General features: G+C 30.9%; 1 protein-coding gene across 3 annotated transcripts in view; it reads right to left on the bottom strand.

The window, feature by feature from the left end:
- Nucleotides 1–1413: 1413 nt before the first annotated feature.
- The window catches only part of LOC111675381 (protein prickle), a 199586-nt gene continuing 175226 nt past the window's right edge, over nt 1414–25773 (bottom strand). For 2 of the 3 annotated variants that reach the window (XM_046954730.1, XM_046954729.1), the window contains exons 2-6: nt 22026–22833; nt 11131–11244; nt 7709–7837; nt 5050–5253; nt 1415–4552 (exon numbers count right to left, since the gene is read on the bottom strand). In XM_046954730.1, coding sequence (XP_046810686.1) covers nt 2735–4552; nt 5050–5253; nt 7709–7837; nt 11131–11244; nt 22026–22833 — 3073 coding nt within the window. In that variant the 3' untranslated portion in view covers nt 1415–2734. Of the gene's footprint in view, nt 4553–5049; nt 5254–7708; nt 7838–11130; nt 11245–22025; nt 22834–25773 lie in introns of all 3 variants that reach the window. The other variant, XM_046954728.1, reaches the window with a different exon arrangement.

Below are 25773 nucleotides of genomic sequence, written 5' to 3'. Positions count from 1 at the left end.
ATTTTATACAGAACTTAGTGAAACAGGTTTTTGTAAAGATTTGGTAATGTATTATTATTAAAAAAATTAATGACTTCCAGAACCATATTTCAACCTAAATCAATAGGGTTCGTCCTTAGGGCCAGTTATCAATAATTATATTATGAGCTTAAAAATACATTTAATAGAGACAGATTTATTTCCAACAACTTCCCTTGTGCAATACATTCAAATTACCTTTCATTTTCACAAAGTCTGCTTATTTTTATACTCACCATCAAAAAAGATACCCCCATCTTGGATCCTTATTATTAAATTCTAAGACGATCTAGCCATGTCCATTGAAATCACGATAGGGACCACACGGGAGGAGCTAGATAGTTTAAATTTCGCATAAATATTCTCTATTGAAAATGGGCAATATCGGTCCACCTTTTGGGATAGCCCCCATATAATTGGACCTCCAAAAAAAACAGCTTTATCGAGCATAACTGCTTTAAGCACGAATAAAGCGATGAAATTAGAGTTTCATTTGGACCAAAATCTTTCTACCAATTTTTTTTTAATCGGTACATTTCTCCCATATAAGGTCCGCTTCAGAAAATATCTTTAACACTAATACATCGGTATAAGTAAGTTTCTTACAAACCAAAACTTCATTTTGCACCATTTTCCTATATGACCCTTTCCCTATATAAGATCCCGCTCTGAAAATGACGCTCATTACTGGCTTACAAATTGGAATATATAATATTACTGTCATAAAAATTCAGAAAATTATAGTACAGCGATGAAAATCGATATAAGAAGGTTTATACTTATGAACATAATTCTTCATTCCGAATTTAATGAGGACTGATCTATAAATGACCCTAGCCCTCATAAAAGGTTCCCTTCAGAGTTTTGGTTATTAAAATACGATTTTTCCTTATTTAAAATACGAGTATTGCGATGAAATTTGACATCAACAAGTTCTATACAAAATTAAATCTTTGTACATAATTTCATGAGTATCAGTTCATAATTGACGCTCACGGTTTAAAAATTTACCAAAAATATTTTGTTTTAAAAAATTGATATTTTGTTATATCAAAAGGAGCTCAGTCCATAATTGAATTAAGCCATATTCCAAATATCACCCTCATGTTTTTGGGGGCATTCCTCTTACGGTTTATGGTAGACATTTTGATGGTGGGTATGTGAGATTCGGCACAGCCGAATATAACACTCTCACTTGTTAGCTTTAAGATATATTGACAGTTCTCATACAACAGTTTTCTTAGTTGGAAGAATAACTACATGTTAAACAATAACAGAAATTCTGGAAGTAAATGTAATAAAATTCACAAATTTTTTGTTATATTATTTAGTTTTATTTAGAATTTGAATTCTATATTTTATAAATATTATTTTTAATAATAAATTACAGTAAACTTGGTTTAAAAATATGCATGGAGTTTTTCGTAAATACATTTTGAAGACTTTATATATTTTTTATCATTTATTTTACAATATAATAGAATAAAGTTGTTATTTTTCTTACATTATATTATAAATTAAATTCTTTTTAATTGTTTAAATTATTATCATGTGTTTGAATATGAATTATGTATAGTTTTCAATTAAATGTACAAACAAACAAATGTTTATAAATAAATTAATAAATATAAATTGAAAAATAAAGAATAAAACTAATATGGGATTTATTATTTTTCTTCTTAAAATACTTAGATTTAATTATTTAATTAAAAAATTATTGCTTTGCTTTTTCCTTTACTGAATATGAATGAGAGTTTGTTTGTGTATGTGTGGGTGTGTTTTATAAATATTTTATGATTTTAAAATGTTTTGATGTATGTCCTATTAGTATTTCTTAAGCCTATTTTATATGTACTATATGTATGTATATATGTAACTATATATAGAAGAATTACTGAATTGTACTTTTTGCTTTGTATTTGCTTTGTTTTTTTTTCTATTCGTTTAATTTAAATCTAAATTTTTTAAATAATTTATAGTATTTTATGCATTTAAGTAACTATATGTGTATAGAAACTATAGTCCTTTGAAATAATAATTTATATTGATTTTTGTTATTACATTTATTATAGTTTAGTTTTTGTTATAATATTAGTTTTAGTAAAATAACTTAAATAACTAAAAATTTCATAAATTGTAAATTTGGTGTTTTAATAGTTTTTCATTTAGACTTAAGTTTTAAGAGTATTCATTGAAAACATTTAATTTATATCATAAATTTTGCTTTAAAATATAGAGAAAAGAATGAACTCAGCAACATGAGGAAACTATAAAATCTTAAAATTGTTGCAGCCATAGGCAATGGTTAATAGATGCCAATGCCCAATTATTTTGTAAACTGTTATCTTGCTAAACGATTGAAATTGATGTGTTTCAGTATGTCTATACTAAACATTAGATCGAGTAAAATTCTTTGAAAGAGAATTAAATGTAAATGAAAAACATGTTATTTGTATATGCTTTTAGGCATTATTGGTTAGCTGCATAACTTAAGTGGAAAACCCAAAAACCAAATAAAATACCCTTAATTAAAACGTTGCCTCTATGTTGCTATCACTCGTTACCTTTACTTAATTCAAATTCACAAACCGCATAAATTAATAATAGTTTTTAAGATGAGAATTGCGTAGAGCAATGGACCAGCCATCCAACAACTAGTTTAACTATAATATCAATTCATGTACATCAATAGTTTGTGCACGCACTCACTTGTAAATCACGAAATAATACAGTTTTTATCTTTATCATTTGGATCCGAAGACTTGCGTTTACGATCATAAGCCAAGGCGTCATTGGGTACATAACTAACGCGTACGCCACCATAATGACGCCGCAAAGGAATTTGATACATATAATCTTCGGAACTAGATGAACTAGACGAACAGGTTGAACAAACACTTGAGGCATCGTCAGAGTCGTCATCGTTGGCTCCCACAGTTATTTGGGAGGAATGATGGTGGCGTGTGGGATCCAAACCTGCTGTTTGTAGTATGGAAGGTGGACCTTGATAGGAAGAAGAGAGTGGTTGAGCTGTGGCGTATGTGTCGGCTCGGGTTGTGGAGTTAGAACGATGACCACTGCCAGAACGGTGAGATTTGCGGCGTCTACGTCGTCTAGAAGAGTGACCACCATTACCACCGTGGCGATGTTTCTCTGTTGTGTTTTCACTGCTTCGTTGCGTGCCGGCACCATTGCCGGAGTAACTGCGTGAACGCGGTAAAGTATCGGCCGGTATACCTTCGAAGCGTACACCTTTTTTCTTAGTTTCACCACTCATGGGTGAAGAGGAAGAAGCTCCACTTAATATAGAAACCGGATGTATAGGTTGATGCCCAGGATTAGATTGTGTAGACTGATGCGAGAGTATTGAACGCTCGCCAGCTGAGGCAGTTGGAGAGCCCATTAGTTCAGGTGGTAATGCAGTAGATGCTACTGAAAGATTTGGTGTTGGAAGATCTGGTATCTCAGAAGGTGGAGGTGAGGTAATACTGTGTGGCATATGCTGAGCATAATCGGAGCCATACTGTGGCAATTGCTGCTGTTGTAAATTGTTTGGATTTTGTTGGGGAAATGTTGAGGAATTTCCTGGTTGTGACAACTCCGGCATACTGGAAGTTTTTGCATTCTCTACTTCCGAAATTTGATGTAATTGGCGTTGTAAATTGTAACTATTGGCTCCTGCTAATATGGGCTTTGCCGGCCAAGTATTTTCTAAGTTAAGTGACATTTCATTGAAATTATACGGACCATCACGTTTCAGTTCCATAGGTTTTGGCATAGAGTGGTTAAATTCTCCGGGTGATGTTAGCGGCGACATATTCTGCGAAGATGAGGAGGGTAAACCACCCGAGAAATCTGTAAAATCTCCTGCTGTATGTTCCATATCCTTGACTACACCCGCATCAGAATCCGAGGTAGGATAACTTTGTTTAGCACCATCCGTATTCGTTGCTATACCCACAAGTCCGCCACTTGAAGCATTGCTGCCAATACCAGCTGCTATTTGCTGACTTTGTAATTGATACATGGCTTGATTGAAGTTTTGCTGATGTTGATGCTGTTGCAAAGGTGACATTGGTGGTGAACTTGAAGCATGACTGCTGGGTATGCGTGTTTGAGGTCTTACCCGTTGAGTGGGTGGTGTGGGTGTTGTGTACATGCCAGTACCCGAACTATCAGAAGGTGTTGGTGGCTCACCTTTACTACAGGCTATCGAACAGTATATGGCTCCACGTCTGGGTAAGAATGCACGTCCCAACAGTGAACAACGACATGTATTGCAAGAGAAACATTCATCAGTTGCATGCCAATGCTGGCCGTCATGACTCATTTGCCCTTGATCTACACCAATAGCCTCACCACAAAAATCACAGTACTCCGCGAACATTGCATCGAAACATAATAGACAGTAGGGTTTACCTTCCCGCATTATATATCTTTGACCACCCAACTGTTTTTCACATTCATGACAGGCGAAATGATTCATATGCCAGGCACGTCCTTCAGCTTCGGTGCATTCATCTGCCAGGATAATCTGTAAAGACAAATAAGAAAAGTTTTTCATGTATTGAAGTATTAACTTTTTCCTTTCGGCTGCTGTAGTAGTTGTTGTGGAGTTTGTTTAAGAAAAGTTAATACTATTAAAGGTGTTGTGCTGGGAGCTGCTTATGAGCCACTTGGAGTTTTGTAAAAAGTTCTTTATCATTAAGTTTTTGACTTGAAGAATGGCAGAGATTTTTTCTTTATCAAATATATACATATTTATTGATTACCTACTGTGCACAGTGGCACGAAAGAAACAGGGATGCAATGTATGCAATGAAGGTAAAATAATAACAGCTTCATATAATTTTACTATAAAATGTAACTAACAATTTGTGAACGATTTAAATCAAATCACTTTGAAGTGATGTACTGTTTGTTAATTTACAACTGTCTGACTTTAGAACTACATTATTATTAATACTCCGTTTGTGTTTTCAACATTCTGTTGGCTGACAACATTACTGAATTTATATAATGAGAACTTACCTCATCACAGGCTGAACATCTCGGCTTTAAAGTTTCTGCATGATGACGCCCACAATACAAACGTCCATCACGATGAAAGTAAATGAGATCGACGAGCAACTCACGACACACACAGCAAACAAAACAGCCAGGATGCCAAGATGCATTTGGACCCAAACGGGTTGCAAAGACAGCAATGTCACCGGTCGAAATTAAATCATCACACTGTAATTGCATTACGAGAAATTTAAAATAATATTTTAATCATGTCTTTTTTCTCGTTTTATATTTAAATAAATGCTTTTAATATTATAAAAGCTTGAGATTTAAAGAGAAAGAAGAAAGTACACGTTATAAAACACTTAAGAAATTTGCTACAAAACTTCTAACATTCACCTAAAATAATCAATGTAAAAGTTGAACTAAAAAAACTTTACAAGTTACATTAACTATTGCATAGACAGACAGCTGGACAGACGTAAAGTGAGACTCACAATGTTCTTGACACTTTAACATAAGATGTATAAAGATTTCAACAAAACTAACTTGTATTTGTGTAATTTTTACCAAGTAATGTGTACAATACAATTACCCTCTAGTTAGCCAGGTCATGTCTTAAGGTGTCTTTCCGTTTTTTTTTCTTTCAACTATCTCTCTTCCTATTTTTTCTATTGACTATATACTTTGTTAACAAAGTCAAGTTTAAGTTTGTTTGGCTTCTACTTATTTATTATATTGCATCTACACTTATTAGTTGCTTCAATGTTTATTACACCCTACATCAAATGTTAATTTGATTGGTGCTTATATGGACATAGCTTGTGTAAATCGAGTATATAGTTTTTAATCTAAAAACGCTTCATCATTAATTGCTTATAGGCTTTATATGAGGCCCGCTTCGAAAAATCACATTAAATTGATTAAACTACTTTAGGAAATTGCAATTAATATCAGATTTAAATCAATTGGCATTCTTCCCAAATAATAACATTTATCATCACAGCAAAAGAAGCACTAAGAGTTATGTTTAATGACTTCCGAAGAAGCGAAAGTAATACTATTTTTTATAATTACATTTTTATGAGTTAAACATTTAATTTTTGAACTTTTGTATTAAATGTGTTTATGTGTTAATGTTATTGAAGTAAAATTTCGCTTCCAAATAACTTTCAAGAGAAGAACATATATATGACATCTTGAGAATGACATCAGAATTAGTGAATTTGGAATCAAATAAAATGGACATCCCTCTTATGGTATGCCAGTGTTAAAATTATCACCTCTTCAGGTCTTTTTCAGAACTTTCATGGAGTAAGTTCTACTTCTTTTTCACTTCTTCAGAAGTAAATTTTTTGCTAGGTATATATTAAATTGAAAACATTTTAAGCCATATTTTCGGTGCAATGTATCATATTGTTGGAATGGACTGACTTTACTTTCTTATTAGTTTACTAATATCTTAAAGAAGTTTTTCTATTTTATTCTGGTGTTGTCTTCCTCTCGGTCTCTCTTGCAACTTTGTTAACATTTCTTTTTTGACTTTTCAAGTAGGTGGTGTTTCTGTTGTTCGGAGTGAATAGGAAAAAAAAACTCTAAATAACACATGTCATTGAACATTTGGTGACAGTTAAGACTTTAGTTGTGCCACTTACAATTAGTTTCCTGGACACATGTTTCTCTACATATACATACAAGTATATGTACATAAATAAACGAAAATACAAACAACTTTACACCCATGAAATTAGCTTAAAATTACTAATTGCATTTAATCCGACATCTGAGCTGTATTCGAGTTGTTAAACCGATGCATGTGCAAACATTTAGATATATTTAATTTTTGCATAGAAATAAAGTGGGCGTGAGAGATTTTTAAGAAATGTTTGAAATGACATAAATACAATTAAGATAAAGTTTTTTTTTTTTTGTTAATTGAAATGAACTAGTTCATCTTGTCCCCTTTTGTTGTAAAGTCAATTATTTTATATACACAATTGGCACAATTATCTAATTCTAATTGATCATCAGACCAACAGTTATATAATCCATGGAATCATCATCCTATGATAATGAAAGCAATAAGCTAAAAGCTAAGTTTGGTTTTGAATTTTACTCAACCTTATCCAGTTTTAAATGTCCGAAAAAGCTTGACAGAGATAATTTGGCAAATATGATTCTCTACTGTGAGAAAAGTAAATATTTCAATGAACATTTTACTGACAACGTTGTAAGATCTGACAACCGTGTATCACAGCTTTTAGAAATAATCAAATCTTAAACATAATTCGATTTTATTTTTACCTCATATGAAATATAATGATTGATCAACTAAAAATTCTAAATTCAAATATATTATGACATCATTATGTTTCCATACTTTATTAATAGATTAAATAGATTCATAAGTAAAATTCTTTTATAAATGCATTAACCGTTAAAGTACCTTATATTAAAAAGTAAATGTTTTTATATATAAACAAATTAAATAATTATTTAAAATATGTGTGATAAAATACTTCATCTCTTAATGCATTAAAACTTAAAGGAATTTGTTAAACTATCATTAAAATTTCTAAAATAACATTCAGCCTTATTCAAAATTAAAGTGAAATTTTTAACATCATCATAAAAGCGTTATCACTATAATATAGAAATTACAAAAGATCGATAAAATACTTACACCATCACAGGGACGTGCGCTCATCAACTGTCTGACATTGCCACGTCCAAGTGCATCACGTTTGCGTTGTGTAGAAAATAAGCGAAGTTCTTTGCGTTCCTCATCCGTCAGCGAGTGACAGTAACGAACCTGAAATGACAGCAAAAACAAAGAGAAGAAAAATGTTGATGAAAAGTTTTTTTTTTCTTTTTTTAGATGAGAGTAAGCAACGGCAACCAACATGGAACACAAATAAAATAAACATAAATTGTTAAATAAAGTGGCCCCTTTTCAAATTTAATACACGAGGCAAAGCAGAGTAAACACAAGCAACCACGGCTACAAATGACATGTTTACTGAAATATTTTAAAGAACTACTATGAAAATACCAACTTTAAATTGCTACCTTACGAAGTGGCAAATCATTATGAGGATGATGATGTTGCAGTCAACATTCCATCTCTAACGCAGCATCATTATCGTCATTATTTATGAATTTCGTAGTCCCAACTAACCAGTCAGCCCACCAAACACTCTTAAATAGAACAAAACAATGAATTCAAACTAGAAGACGTTTGGAGTAGTATGCCTGTGAAGATGCTGATAGCAAAAGGCCAATTTCCACTGACCACAAAACTATAAGTTGTATCAACACATTTGTACACAACACATGTGCTGTAATATTATACGATTTCGTATGCATGTTTTTGGACGTTCTTTTGATTATGGTTGCATATGAGTTGAGACAAACATTTCATGGTGTAACATGATAGAATAAATTTTGAAAATGTTATAGTTTAGGCGTTAGTTTTTTTTTTTTGTTTTCTCTTTAGTTTCTTTATTTTTGGTCCATTGCCATAGGATTTATTGAAAGTTATTAATACGACTAGTAGGAAAAGTTTTGTTACTTTGTTATAGAAAGGATATTCGTCATTCACGTTTATAATATTTTAAGTCTTAAATGGTAGTTCGAACAATGATCAGATAAAAACATATTTTTCACATTTTTGAGACAAGCGATCTACCATGTGTCGAGTTATAAGGTCTACAGATTTATTTTTCGTACTCTAAAGGATATTGTAGATGTTCTAATTTCCACAATACGTTACAAGATAATTTCTTAGTATATGAGAGCATAACCAACATAATCGTGGGCTTTGAACGATATTCTAAGAGAAGGATTCTTTAAAAAAACTTTAACGATAATATAATTTCGTCGTTAATTTGTTAATTTCCTATTGGGTTCATTAACATTACAATTACCAAGTGTGTTAGTTCTAGATTGTTTGGGATTGAATGTTTTGGCCAGTACAAAACGGTAGCTGTTTTGCCATTTGGCCAAGACCAGATCATCAGTTATGTTTATTTTTTTTCACAATCTACCATGTCTAATGTTCGTTCACATATTCTATATTTTCAAATACATTCAAGTTCTATGCAAATTCTCTAATATATAGACAAGAATATTATATTTGAACTACAGGCTGGAGCAATAGCCAACAATACGACGAGAGAAACGGTTGGTAAATATTCCCCCGCTTATACGTGGGGTGTTTTGATTTTAGCTAGAGTAAAGCCTGTGATTTGTTTGGCAGCACCGTTGGCTAAACAAACAAGCAAACTCACATTCATGTGTGTGTATGTATTCATTCGTTCATAAATACATACATATATTCATGTAAATTTGTTTAAATGTTTTTCCTGTTAAGTTGCTATAGTTTTGGCAGTTTTTTTATTCTTCTGTTAAAAATTTCTTTATTTTATTAAGATTTTTATTTTTTATACTTTTCGACAATTTACTTTTATTCACTATAAATGTATGTTTGCATGTATGTAACCGTATGTTTGGTACTCATGTATTCATTTCCGGACTTAAAATCACTACACAATTTTTGTTTTTATTGTTATTGTCTTTCACTTGTATTGGGTGTATTTTTTGTAGTGTGAAGGGAGTTCGACCAGGCCTTATAAAATTAAGGTAGGAATGGTATAAAAATAATGATCTAAAATTGCACTAATTAGATTTAAATATTTTAAAGCCGATCTGTCCGTCCTCTCTGGAGCATGTTTCCTTGATATAATTCCTTAATATTGGAGTATTACAATCCCGTAGTACTAGGGTTGCTGCCAGTAGCTCTAGTCTACCGTCGAACTATCCTTGGAATGATTTGACATAAGGTCGAACCAAAGAACTACATAATCTGGTACTACGGGTGGCCACTTACGTATCCTCGCTGGTCAGTTGGTTAATGTTTCGTCGGGATTTACGTAATGGCTGTGATTTAAATCCAAATTTGAGGGAAGGAAATGTTCTTTTGGAACTTATTTAAAATCGGTTAGAAAGTTTTTCTAAGGGAATCTATGCATTTTATCACCATTAATGGACGATCAACGTATGTATCTGAATTCGCTTGTCACTTATATGAGCGTTGAATGGCCAAAAAAACTTGCTTCAGCCTCCACTCCTATAGGGTGTTGGAATACTAATTGAGGAGCTTTGAATTTTTAGAACTGTTTCATATCAAATATATATGTTCCTATCAATAGAACCCAAAGGACTTTTAAGATTGCCCTAGATGTTTGAGTATACAATTTGGTCTGCTGCTATTCTTAACTTTATGAGTACGTATGAGTATCAACACTGTCAATGTATAGGTAAGTTTTTTTGTTTGTTCCAAAAGTTTCATTTTATTTTGTTGTGTCCTGTGTTCTGGTTTTTCTTGTTAACAACATCATGGCAATTCCAATCAATGAAGTTATCTCTGATATGGGAAATTTTGAATTTAGTTTTTTTTTGGTGAATTGTTGTTTTACTTTTAAGTATAATTTTTTGGGTTTGTTTTAAAAGTTAACTCGTTTGAGGTTTTTCGATATGCCTACATGCATGTGTATGTACGAATGAGAGGACTCATATGACTAGCATAAATAAAATGCTTGTTAGTTGTGGGAAAAAATTCATTAGTAAAAAATGTAAGTAAAGTAAATAGTTTGGTCAAATTTAAAACACACTTAAAACGACATACAGGAACTATATAGTTTTTACAACTAGAAAAACCATTAACTTGGTCTTAAAGTTTTAACAAAAACAACAACAACAATCAAATTAAATCAAATTATTTTGTATTATAATTTAGCTATTGGTTTGCTACTGAAAACGAATATCAAAATTGTGGGTGTTTTAGTTGCAGTAGGATATATTTAAAAGTTTTTATCCATGTTGCATGTAATTTACTAGTTAGAAGATAAACTAGGATTATGGGTTTAATTTAATGGTACAAAAATATTTTTGTATGTATTCTAATTATTTGCTTAAATAACAAGTAATTTCGTTTAGATTTAATGTCTATATGTTTATAAAACAAGCAAATTGTGTAAGTCTTTGATTTTGAAAATAAAAATTTAAATTTGTAAATAATTGTATTTTGTAAAGCATTTTATTTACCTCGTTATCATGGGGTGGTAGCTGGTGTAGTAATTGTCTTACTCGATATTGCTCTCCAGGACTATTGACATATGGCACTTTATCATCCGGTATTTGTGAGAAATACAAACGAACCTGTAGTTTAAGAAAGTTAAAGTAAAATTAATATTATTGTAATGATTTTTTTATCTTTAAAAATTTATACAAAATTATATATGCGTTATCAGGCGAATGTAGAGAACATTAGTACTCCGGAGCACTTTCTTTGCCACTGTCAAATATTTGTCGAAATTAGATCCAAGTTTCTGTGAAGTGATGTTATTCCGAAAATAACATTTCCCACTAACACTGATCGGAAATTTCTTAGAAATGACGTCCAGGAAACTGAGTTTTTGAACATTGAAAAATAGTAATTCAACGAAAATTTAGTGGCATATGTGTATTTCTTCGGATTTGATGCAGTATACATCCTCCTATTAACCTAACCTAAGTATTACGGTACATATTCTAAGAGGACATACATGACTACGAGCCCATCTATAACAAGTACGAGTGTTATATTCGGCTGCGCCGAATCTCATATACCCACCATCAAACCGTATGCCGTAAACGGAATGCTCCCCTATAAATATCAGGGTGATATTTGGATTATGGTTTAAGTCAATTATGGGCCGAACTCTTTTGAACTAACAAAATATTAATTTTTAAAAACCAAATATTTTAGTTCAATTTCAAACTAAATGAGTAATTTTCTGAAGAGGTCCTTTATATGCGTCAATTATGATCCGATACTCATAAAATTTTGTACATAGAATTACCGACACATTTCGCATGAAATTCGGAGCGAATTTCATAACTCATATTTTTAAGACAGTAATGATCGTTTAAGTAATTTTCTGAAGGTGATCTTATAGGCTCATTTATGGGCCGACCCCAAAAAAATGGTATAGAGGTTTTGGTTCATAAGAAACTTACTTATAGCGAATTTCATTGTTACACTTGAATTTTTAGGCCGGTAATAAGTTTAAAAGTCATTTTCTGAAGGGGACCTTATATGGGGGTAGGGTCATTTATGGGCCGATCCTAAAAAAAATTGGTAGAGAGGTTTTGGTTTGTAAGAGACTTACTTATACCAAATTTCATTGCTACACTCGATTTTTTAAGCCAGTAGTGAGTGTTTAACTCATTTTATACCTTATATGAGGGAAAGGGTCATTTATGTACCGATCCTTACAAAAATTAGTTAAAAGATTTTTATTTGTAATAAACTAAATTATACCGAATTACATCGCTATACACGCAATTTATAACAGTAATGAGTGTTGTAGTCATTTTTTAAGGGGACCTTATATGGGGGTTAGGGTTAATTATGGACTGATTCTCAAAAATTTAGTAGAAAGTTTTTGGCTCATATGAAACTTATTTGTGTCGAATTTCATCGCTATACTCGTACTTCTAAAGCATTAACGCCTGTTAAAGCTGTTTTCATGAGGACCACTTGTATGGGGGATATCCAAAAAAGTGCACCGATATGGCCTATTTTCAACACCAAAAAAATCTTAGCAATAGGGAATATTTAAGCAAAATTTTAACTGTCTAACTCCTCTCGTGTGGTCCCTATCGTGATTTCAACAGACAGACGGACAGACGCGCGGACATGGCTAGATCGTCTTAGAATTGAATAAGGACCCGGAATATACATATATTCTTTTATGGGTCTATGACCAATATTTCGATGTGTTACAAACGGAATGACAAAATTAATATACCTCCATCTTTTTTGATGGTGGGTATAAAAAATTGGACGTGCGGTTTTTGACGAATGTATAGCACTTCTGCAACCATTCGTTGAAATTATATCCAAGTATCTTAGAAGTGATGTTATTCTGGAAATAATATTTCTCACTGATGAGAATTACGTCCAGGAAACTGAGTTTCCGAACATTGATACCAATAGTAGCCTAGGTGTTTTTCTTCGGCTGTAACAAGGTCAATAAGGTTATTCAATGATTTAAAACTTCAATGAGTGATATTTAATAAAAATAAGCTCTATTATTATTTGTTAATTTTTTTTTTCATATGTCGATATGTCGACTAAAATTTATTTTTATTATTATACTATAAATTACTCAACAGCAGTTGCGAAAAAGATTTGTAAATCAATATACAACACCAAGTTAATTTCCTACACTTTTAACACTTAATGACAATTTAATGATGTGTCTCGTAAATACTCCACCAAATACTTTAAAGACTATTAGCTCATGGCATAAAAATAAGATGAAGAAGAAATTATTTCAATAAAAAAATGCTAAATATACTAAGTACATAAATAAAATCAAACATTTTATGACAACTCAATATCCTGCTTTAATTTTAGTTTTTATTATTTTTTTTTTGTTTTGTTTTACAAAATCCCTAGACCTTATTGGTAATTTAACAACATCAAAGTGACTTTTATATTGCAATAACACAAAAGGGAATCAAAAATATAAAACACACATACTCAATAAAATTGTATCATAATATCAATTACAGGATTTTATTTCACACAGATAAAAAAGTAGCAAAAAAACCGAAGAATAAAAAAACTGGGAAAATATTTATTTAGTTCTATGTATTTTTAAAAGATTAAAAGATACATGTGTATGAGTTGTTAGCAGACAGACAAAGGACACTGTGACCAACAACAGCATCTGCAGCAGTGATGGTGGCATGATGAATAAAAACGTTTGTAGCCAAAACAACAGCGGCCGACCGACCACTCACAGTCACATTTACAGTCCCCAAAAGATTGCAGTATAAATTATTACCGTGAATTGTTCAGTGCTGTAAAATAAATCTTCTGCAATCTTGTTTTTTCTGACTTATTTTTTTCTGAATTGTTTGTTTATTACAGTCTGACCATGGCAGGGTTCCTTTTTTTATTTACCAGTCATGTCAGTCAAATTCAGTTTTTGAATAAATAAAATATGGTTTAGGGTTTGTAATATATTTTTCTCATCTTTTTTCCTTTGACTTTGGTTTCGTTTTTCATTTGATTTTATGAGTAATAGGAAAAATTTACAGTCCGTATGGCAGAAGTAATCAAAACAAAAATTTATTAAAAAGTAAAACAACATACATACAGATAGACAGACAAACAAACAGCATATTTGGTCAATTTAAATAAATCCTTTAATAAGGACTTATATTTGAATGTAAGTCTTACAGTGTTTATTTGTTTTGTTTTTAATAAAAACTCAACTTTGAAGCGTCAAATAAATAAAATGTATGATTTTTTAACAGTTTGTTTTGGGATGTAGAATATTTTATAAGAACAGTGAAATGTAAAAATGAATATTTTTCAAAAATAACTTTATTAAAGTAAAATTAACCCTTCTCCCCAAAAAACTAAGTTCATGTGGAAATCATCACTATATATAAGATTTCAATCTTATAATTTTATTGCTCAGACAAATTTAATATGCAAATTTTGTTAGTCACTGTACATCAGCATTTAAATCCCTTTTATATTGCGTTTACATCAACATGTCAGTAATTCCACTAAAACTCGTTGATTGTAGCATTTAGTACTCTGGTATTTATTGTTAAATGTATTACTTTTCATATGGTATATACAGTTTTTTCACATGCTGCATCAATTTACATTTTTAATTACAATTGTAATTGAAGATTTAAGTTTTGACAATTACAATTAGTTTTAACTTTAATTGAAGTTTTAGTAATTACTATTACATGAATTACAACTTTATTTGATAAACTTCGATTGCGATTACAAGTAATTTTAATTGGAAATCATTAATTACAATAAATTGTAATTGGTTTTTGGTTAATTACACATTACAAGTATGTCAATTGCAATTACTTGTAATTGCAATTGAAGTTTTCAATTAAAATTTCTTGTAATTGTAATTTAGGTATTACAAATTAAAAAATTACATGTAAATATATAGGGAGCAAAACTTAGAATTACAAGTAATTATTACTGGAAATTCTTCAATTACAACTAAAAGTAATTGTAATTGGCAATACTTCAATTACAATTAAAAGTAATTGTAATTGGTGAATCAACAATTACAATTACTTCATATGTAATTGTAATTGAAAATGTTTTTGAAATGCTTTTGTAGTGTATCTAAAAGTCTTCTTGATTGATATTAATTGCCTTAAGTTATTTTTTGCAGACAAAACACAAATTTGTCCCATTGAATAATAAAATATGTTTGACTAGCTATACCCAGTGTGCTTCGCTACCCTCATCGTAGTGGAATAAAATAAATATCATTATTGTAAATGTATATATATCTGCAATATCAATAATTCCCCTTTTAGAGAACTCTTTAAGTTTGATTTTATGATTCTAGTCTCAATATTACAGAAAATTAGAAAAAACAGTTGAAGAACGAAAAAGTACCAGACAGTGCCTTTTTATATATTTTCATTAAATCAGGATGGCGCATGTTAAATTTTCAACCAGAAACCAAAAAAAATCGCATAAAGATTTTTATACAATCAGGAAGCTACATGTCCAATTTAATGTTTTTAGGTTCAATATTATAGAAAATTCGAAAAGTATTAGTAAAAGAACAAAAAAAGTACCAGAGTATGCTTTTTCAATTTTCGTTCAATTGGGATACTGCGTGTTTAATTTTATGTTTATATATTCAATATTTTAGAAAGCTCTAAAAGTACCAGTACCAGTGAATTACGAAAAAGTACCAAAGGACCAATCTTATTTAATTTCATGTTCCTAAGTTCAATATTATAGAAAATTCAAAAAGTACCAGAAAATATTCCAGTTTAAATTTTCATTTACTCAAGTCCCTGATTGCTTTTAAAGATTCTAATTAACTCCGGGCTCCACATGCTTAATTTCATGTGTCTAGGATCAATATTATAAAAAGCACAAAAAGTACCTTTTGAAGAACGAAAAAGTACCCTTTATAGGTTCTCACTTAATCCAGGCTCTAAACGCTTAATTTCATGTTTCTAGGTTCAATATTATAGAAAATTCAAAATGTAACTTTTAAAGAACGGAAAAGTACCAATGGCCCAGTACAAATCCCTTATGCTTACTTTCATCCTAGGGCTCTATATGCAAATATTCACGTTCCTAGGTTCAATATTATACAAAAATCCAAAAAGTACCTTTTGAAGAACGAAAAGGTTTCAAAAAGTCCCCTTTTATATGTTCTCACTTAATCCATACTCTACATACTTAATTTCATGTTTCTAGGTTCAATATTATAAAAAATTCAAAAAGTACCTTTTGATGAACGAAAAGTCCTCTTTTATAGATTCTCATTTACTCCAGGCTCTACATGCTTAATTTCATGTTTCTAGGTTAAATTTTATAGAAAACCCAAAAAGTACCTTTTGTAGAACGAAACAGTACCAAAAAGTCTCCTTTTATAGATTCTTATTTACTCCAGGCTCTACATGCTTAATTTCATGTTTCTAGGTTAAATTTTATAGAAAACTCAAAAAGTACCTTTTGAAGAACGAAAAAGTACCTTTTGTAGAACGAAACAGTACCAAAAAGTCTCCTTTTATAGATTCTCATTTACTCCGGGCTCTACATGCTTAATTTCATGTTTCTAGGTTCAATATTATACAAAAATCCAAACAGTACCTTTTGAAGAACGAAAAAGTACCAAAAGTCCCCTTTTATAGGTTCTCACTTAATCCATCCTCTACATACTTAATTTCATGCTTCTAGGTTCAATATTACAGGAAATTCAAAAAGTACCTTTTGTAGAACGAAAAAATACCAAAAAGTCCCCTTTTATAGATTCTCATTTACTCCGGGCTCTACATTCTTAATTTCATGTTTCTTGGTTCAATATTATAGGAAATGCAAAAAGTACCCTTTGAAGAACGAAAAAGTACCAAAAAGTCCCCTTTTATAGATTCTCATTTACTGCGGGCTCTACATGCTTAATTTCATGTTTCTAGGTTCAATATTATACAAAAATCCAAAAAGTACCTTTTGAAGAACGAAAAAGTACCAAAAGTCCCCTTTTATAGGTTCTCACTTAATCCATCCTCTACATTCTTAATTTCATGTTTCTTGGTTCAGTATTATAGGAAATTCAAAAAGTACCTTTTGAAGAACGAAAAAGTACCAAAAAGTCCCCTTTTATAGATTCTCATTTACTCCGGGCTCTACATGCTTAATTTCATGTTTCTAGGTTCAATATTATACAAAAATCCAAAAAGTAACTTTTGAAGAACGAAGAAGTACCAAAAGTCCCCTTTTATAGGTTCTCACATAATCCATCCTCTACATACTTAATTTCATGTTTCTAGGTTCAATATTATAGGAAATTCAAAAAGTACCTTTTGAAGAACGAAAAAATACCAAAAAGTCCCCTTTTATAGATTCTCATTTACTCCGGGTTCTACATTCTTAATTTCATGTTTCTTGGTTCAATATTATAGGAAATTCAAAAAGTACCTTTTGAAGAACGAAAAAGTACCAAAAAGTCCCCTTTTATAGATTCTCATTTACTCCAGGCTCTACATGCTTAATTTCATGTTTCTAGGTTAAATTTTATAGAAAACTTAAAAAGTACCTTTTGTAGAACGAAACAGTACCAAAAAGTCCCCTTTTATAGATTCTCATTTACTGCGGGCTCTACATGCTTAATTTCATGTTTCATGTTCAATATTATACAAAAATCCAAAAAGTACCTTTTGAAGAACGAAAAAGTACCAAAAGTCCCCTTTTATAGGTTCTCACATAATCCATCCTCTACATACTTAATTTCATGTTTCTAGGTTCAATATTATAGGAAATTCAAAAAGTACCTTTTGAAGATCGAAAAAATACCAAAAAGCCCCCTTTTATAGATTCTCATTTACTCCGGGCTCTACATTCCTAATTTCATGTTTCTTGGTTCAATAATATAGGAAATTCAAAAAGTACCTTTTGAAGAACGAAAAAGTACCAAAAAGTCCCCTTTTATAGATTATCATTTACTCCGGGCTCTACATACTTAATTTCATGTTTCTAGGTTCAATATTATGCAAAAGTCCAAAAAGTACCTTTTGTAGAACGAAACAGTACCAAAAAGTCTCCTTTTATAGATTCTCATTTACTCCGGGCTCTACATGCTTAATTTCATGTTTCTAGGTTCAATATTATACAAAAATCCAAACAGTACCTTTTGAAGAACGAAAAAGTACCAAAAGTCCCCTTTTATAGGTTCTCAGATAATCCATCCTCTACATACTTAATTTCATGCTTCTAGGTTCAATATTATAGGAAATTCACAAAGTACCTTTTGTAGAACGAAAAAATACCAAAAAGTCCCCTTTTATAGATTCTCATTTACTTCGGGCTCTACATTCTTAATTTCATGTTTCTTGGTTCAATATTATAGGAAATTCAAAAAGTACCTTTTGAAGAACGAAAAAGTACCAAAAAGTCCCCTTTTATAGATTCTCATTTACTCCGGGCTCTACATGCTTAATTTCATGTTTCTAGGTTCAATATTATACAAAAATCCAAAAAGTACCTTTTGAAGAACGAAAAAGTACCAAAAGTCCCCCTTTATAGGTTCTCACTTAATCCATCCTCTACATACTTAATTTCATGTTTCTAGGTTCAATATTATAGGAAATTCAAAAAGTACTTTTTGGAGAACGAAAAAGTACCAAAAAGTCCTCTTTTATAGATTCTCATTTACTCCGGGCTCTACATGCTTAATTTCATTAACGAAATAAAAATTCTATTCCAAAATGTTGCAACATCGTAGTGGGAGCCCGTTATTACGTATTTATATGTATAAGTTAATAAACCAAAATCAATGTTTTATGAAAAAAGTACCAAAAATAGGTACAATTTTCACTCCTTAAACATCCGAATAACCAAAAAGTACTAAATTTATATTTTTATTTTTTCGTCAAGTTATGAAGGAGTCAAAAATATTGTTTGAATGTTCACTGGTTTAAAAGATACATGGGGTGCAAAAAAAGTACCAAAATACAGTTTTTACCCGTTTATTCCCTAAAGGGGCCGAAATTGAAAAAAGTACCAGACACCTGTCCGCTTATTTTTTAAATGAACGACGATAAGCTTTAAACTATTTTTGTATCTTTTCTAGTTTAGGAGATATGAGGTTACCGATTTTACCCGTTTTTACCCTTTTTTACCCCCTAAACATTCGAATTTCCAAAAATCCCGTCTTAGTGGATCTATTTGGTGGGAGACCAACCCCCTGTCCAAATTTCAGCTCTTTACCTTTAACCGTTTAGGCTGTGCGATGATGAATCAGTCAATCAGTCAGTCAGTCAGTCAGTAACGTTAGAATTTTATATATATAGATAACCAGATAAAAAGAATGTTAAATGGGACATCAACGATGCAATAAAAGTTAAAATTTTATTTTTAAAAATTAAATTTAAGTTATATGGAAACATTTAGCATGTTTTAAAAAGTAAATTTTATTCAGGTTTATGTACTTTTAACATATACATAGTAAATCAAGTAGTGGAATTTTTCTATTCTATTTGATATCAAAATATTGGCAGTAGGTGCAAAATATGATAAACATAAAATGTAATGTATCTGCCATTTGATTAGATTTTTTATTCTTAAGATCACAAATTTTTAGATTAGATTATATTTAAGAAGAATAGTTAGAAGCTATTATATCAATTGGGATAAAACCGTTCTAATAAAACTTTATTTTATTAGAATCAGATAATATGCAGTTCAATATGTCTTTTATTATACTTAAATATGCAAATGCATATTTTTTGTGGTGCGTCGTATGGACTAATGGATAATATGTTTACAAGTTTCAGATCAATTTGAGAATTTTGGCAACAATTTGTTGGAGCATATTTTACATATAATACAAGAATTTATAATGATTTGTCCTTTGTAGCACATTTAAAGCATTTTTTCCAGTTTTTAGAGCATATTTTACCCTTTTAGTGCATAATTTTGTTTTTTTCTATTTTTTTGCAAATTTGTAGTGCATATTTTGAGTTTTTACTGTATATTTTAAGCACTTAAAAGTCTTTTTTAGAGCCACTTTTGTAAGGCGGCCATTGGCTGAATTTTTCTGTAAAAGACAAAGCCAGAACCCCACAAATAATTTTTATTCAAGGATTCTGTTATTTGTACATTTGTTCAAAATTTCATGTCAACTAAAGGCCCCCGTAATTTCAATAAAGTTTAATCTGAATTTAAATATAGAGTGAATGTAACTGAGATAACATTTTAATATTATTACCAGGCTAGGAATTTAATGCAGCAAAAACACAAAATATGCGATTATAATATGCATAAAAATGTTAAAAATATGCAGTAAAATTATTATCCGTTGTTAAATTTTGTATTTTTTTATTATTTAAAAGAGGGCAGGTAGGTATCAAAAATTGCCCGATTCTCATAGAAAAATGATAGTATATATTTTTTATAATTTTTATTTAATTCCAATTTTATCGTATGATTAATGTTTATGAATGGTAAAACCCTTTTTTTTAAAGATTTTTTTTATAGAGGCTAGGGTGAGAGAGATTTGTCTGTAATATTTCGTAAAGTTTTTTTGTAAACAGATGGACAGATTCAGATTCTGAGCCGATACTTTGGGATGGGTATATGTATTATTTATACAAAACTTTATCGTCTTTGGTGTGGGGGTTTATCGATCGCGAAAAAGTATTCCTTAACATCTGATCATGCATTAAAAGACCTTGCTATGATATTTTTGATATTTGCAAAAAGTTATGACCCTAATGTAGGTACATACATATGTATATGTACTAGAAAAGCTGCGTTTCTAACTTTAAATCTCAACTGGCAAAATGAAAATGGGAAACTTAAAGTACTAATTTTGTGTTTAAGGGCAGATTTAGATCTATATCTCAAATACAAAAAATTAATAAAAATTAAGACTGCTTAAAAGCGATAGATAGGTATTTGTTATTTTCTGAAGTTGCGCCAATAATGTCCACAGTGATTCTAAATATCGAAATTTATCATTTCAAGGGTAAAAGTAAGCGTTAATTTGCATGCATTGATTAACAGATTATGAAAACAATAAAAATGACTGGCTATGCCGGGTACAAAAATTTAGTAAAATATAAAATAGACTAGACAATACTTAAATATATATTCTCAAATCTAAAACGTCACAATTTTGATGTAGAATTTATAAAATGAATATAAAATTCTCACTAATTTCAATTTATTAATCAGTAATCCTCTGTTTTACATATGTATATCATAACAGATTAACTCATCTAAATCAATTTAATCATGTTCTTACAGAAACAACAGTGAAACTATGATCTTACAATATTTTTCCGCTGTATTTATTGCTGAGATTGAAAATTAAACTTATAATTTTATCTCCATTAAAATGGTCTATATTTTATAATTACATTTAAATCATTTTTAATCCATCCACTCATATACAAATGGTCGACATTTAAATGGCAAAAAGACAGAACTAGTTTCTGTTGGAAATTGTTCCAATTATCAACTTTTACTGAACTAATTTTTATCAAGTAGTCGTCACATTTTCTTCATCACTTGATTTATGTTCTACTGATCGCCACAGTTGGCCACATTCAGACACAAATACGAACATCCATTTATAAATACTACCTGACCGGAATAGTGCGTACGAATGGGGATGTGAAGATAAATTGTATGTGTGTGAGAGTGAGATACTAGATAAAAAGATTATTTCTAAATAAATCTCAATAAATTTACAAACACCTGACATGGAAATATCTACTCGTGCACATTCATTGTACATTCGTACTGACAGTGGTGGACGTGTATGGGAATTAAAACATGTTGATTTGAAAAGTACGTGCATAACAATTCCATTGGTGTCAGACAATATTGAGGTCAATGATCATAAATATGCCAAATTGAAGAAGAAACATACCTGATCTGGTCTTAGTCCTGGTGGTACCCAAGTATATTCCTCTAAAGCACAACCACTATCATCATCTGAGTGGGATTGTCGTTGCATATCCAAATGTTGACCTACCAAAAAAGGAGGATGAACACCTGCAACTCCAACACCACCGCCAGTGGGATGATGCAGCAGAGAGGGCGGCGATGGTGATGAAATTGCTGGGGACAACTGATGTGGTGGTTGTTGTTGCTGCTGTTGATTGTGTGCATGAGGATGCTTTAGTGACGATGATGAGTATTTTGAGATTGATGAAGATGCCGATGCCGCAGGTGAATACTGTGATGGCTGATGTGGCAATGTATTTGAAGATAATTGTTGCTGTTGTTGCTGATGTTGGTGCTGTAGTTGTTGCATTTGCTGTTGATGCTGTAGATGAGGTGGCAGATACTGATGAGGATGATGGTGATGATGTTGCTGTTGCTGCTGTTGATGTGGTGGTAATGGTGGCAAATGAGATGTCTGTTGTTGTTGATGCTGCTGTTGAAATTGACGTTGCATGGGCAATGGTGATGTTGGCAAACCTGCAACTGCTGAGGGATTGTATAAAGCTCCAGCCGATGAGCTACTTGGCATTGGCCCCGATGACGATGTTGATGATGACGGTGATGCGACATTGCTGTTGCCAAGATGTCTTAAACTTCCCAATGGTGGTAGAGGCGGTGGCGTGTTTGAACTTGCCGCCGTACTTCCTCCTGCACTTGGCGAAAAGTGACGCGGTAATGTTGGTATTTTTTGTAAATACGACACCTGGGTTAGCGGCGTCCGACTAATGGGCCTGGAAGAAAAATGCCAAAAAACGTCATCAATATTCGCATATATACATAAAAAACAGTGTATAAAATTGTTTTATAACAATATTAATGAAGGTCAAAACTACGCGTCTGCTATAAGATTAGATAAATTGTCTATTATTTTAAAAGAAAATGAAAATGTTTTATCTTGTAACAATTTAAATTTAAATGGTTGAACCATAACAAATTGAAACTTAATTAAAATGTGCACGTGAGTAATTTAATTAATTTGATTATAGTAAAGAATCTAAAACAGGTATTTTATTTAATAACTTATAATCTATGAAATAGCTTTGAATGAAAACAAAATGTGGTTTGAATTTAAGGTTTTCAAGACAGAAAATTATTTTTTTAAGATTTGTCATGTAACGACTTTTATTTTTATTAATCACAGGTTTATTCGATTAACATGTTTAATCGATATTCATTACAAGTTTTAAGACGTGTATTGAAGTTTAATGTATTTTAATTTAATTCTGTATTAAATTTATCTCAAGGGGGTAAGTAAGAACTGGTAAATAATGTACAAACTATTTTGTCATACAAGAATATATTTAATCGTATTAACACCAAGAAAAGTGAAGTTAAATTGGAAACATATTACCTTGTTTTATTTATGGCCTATGGGAAATTATTAGCCGAACCATTCGGAATGGATAGTCTATAGAAAATGTAGTTTGGTATTTTCAAGTCGACGACCGTAAAAAATATTTTTACTTTTATTATTATAAAACTAATTTGTACTTTAATCATAATATCGATATTTGTGCAATATTAACAATAATGTGATTTTCAAAGAAGATCTTTTTTATGTGGTATTGGATTTTTGGTGAAAAGAATCTGACTCCTCCTCTAAATCCTCTAAATCTAATACAAAGTGCTTCCAAAAAATAACATTTACTTCAAAAGTAGCATTTTTTGACCTTCTGTGGTAGTGAAGCAAATGATTTTTAATTAAATAAATAAAAAATACTTCCTGAGAATGACTCAGATGTAGTGAATTTGGAATCAAATAAAAAGGACATTCTTTCTATGACAAGCCTGTGTTAAAATCATAACCTCTTCAGGTCTTCTTCAGTACTTCCATGAAAGCGCTAAAGTTTTAACGATTAAATTTTTAAATTTGTTTTAAAATTTAATAAATTTTCTATAACTTCTATTTCTTTAAATGTTTGACTGTTTTCTGTTTATTTGCTGGGTTTAAAATCATAGTTATCGTAATAATTCATGTAGAATAACAGGACACAAAACTTGTAAAAAACAAGTAAGGTTTCTATATTCGGCTGTTTCGAAACTTATATACCCTTCACCAAGTATGTTTTAAAAAACAGTTTTTATTTATTTTGTATCTCTGCACACATGTCACACATAACATACACACAAACAAATATAAACTGTAGCAGAAAGAAATATTAACCGTTGTACTGTACTACTACCGTCAAACTGTATTACCACCCTCAAACAAATATGAGCTGTATTACCAACACTTTACTGCTTTATCTCCTTGTTGTTTTTATGCTTTTATTTATAATTTGTTGAGGAAATTTTCAGAGGTAGTCTCAGATTTGTACCCATATCTCAGTTATTTATGGACCGATTTTGCAATAGGAAACTTCTCGAAACCATGTCTGACGGAATTATTGAAGATTTTGATCTCGAAGATCCAAATCTGGAGTCTTCAGAAAATTGATTTCAACAGACAGTCAGACGGACATGGCTTAATCCACTCCGCTATCTATAAGGATCCAGCTTATATATACTTTATAAGGTCGGAAAATTATATTATAGAAATTACAAACGGAATGAAAAACTTATATATACCCTTCTCACGAAGGTGAAGGGTATAATAAATTGTGGGAAAATGGTCAAGAAGCAGTAGTTGTTATGGGGTGTGTTTTATCAACAAACAAAACCTCAAAGATTTAGAAGCTATAAAATTGCATTAAAACATTTGGCCACTATTCAAACACTTTGAATTGAAAAAGACAGAGATTTGAAGGAATTTATTAGGACCATAAGATCCAATATGTGATTTCCTTCGTAGAGTGTATTGATTCAATTATAGAAAAACAAAACACTAGAAGAAAACAATAAGGAAAGAAAAAGAGAAGAAAGGAATAAAAACAGGTCAATTCTAAAAAGATTTGAACCTGGAAGTTTTAATAGAAAAAAAATAAAGCATATATAAGTCAGTAATTTGTATCTTTATAAAGACGATTGTAATTCGTTATGAATTGTCAATGGCTTGGCAGTGGAAACGGATTTATATCACAGCAAAACTCACATTGAATAGTAATGAGTTAAAATGCCACCACTACTTAATAATTGGCATGATAACTTACAAATAAACACTACAATAAGTCATTACAAATAGCGAGTTAAAAAGTTGCGTTATCGGAATACAAACGCAACACCACTGCTTAGTTTATTGAGCATCAGCAAATTTGTTTCGCTTATTTCTAAAATGAATTCATTATTTTAAAGGATTTCTTCAACTACAATAATGTGGTAAAAACCCATGTACCCATATACAAACATTTGTACAAAATACGAGAATTTTGATAAAAATGTCAATACAAATGCGGGCGTTTTGTTAAAAATAACACTGTTTTTATGGTCGAAACACAAACAAACTTTAGCCATTCTCATACTCGCGAAATATTCTTTCGTTCATTTGTATGTATCTAAATACAATGTTGTTGATAGACAAAAATATGTACATCCGTGCAATTGTATGCATGTGCAAATAGATAGAAATGTTAAAATTAATGTAGTTTTAACAATAATATATGGGATTGCATCCATTGTTTATTGTCTGAAACATATCGATTAGGAGGATAACCTTTTAAAGTTTTTTTTTTTTGATAACAAATTGATAGAATTGATGAATTTGGTGTTCAAACTTAAGTTTTATAAAGTTCTAA

This window comes from Lucilia cuprina, chromosome 6 (assembly GCF_022045245.1).
Source record: "Lucilia cuprina isolate Lc7/37 chromosome 6, ASM2204524v1, whole genome shotgun sequence".
NCBI classification, from domain to species: domain Eukaryota; kingdom Metazoa; phylum Arthropoda; class Insecta; order Diptera; family Calliphoridae; genus Lucilia; species Lucilia cuprina.
This window is presented reverse-complemented; position numbering and strand designations above follow the sequence as displayed.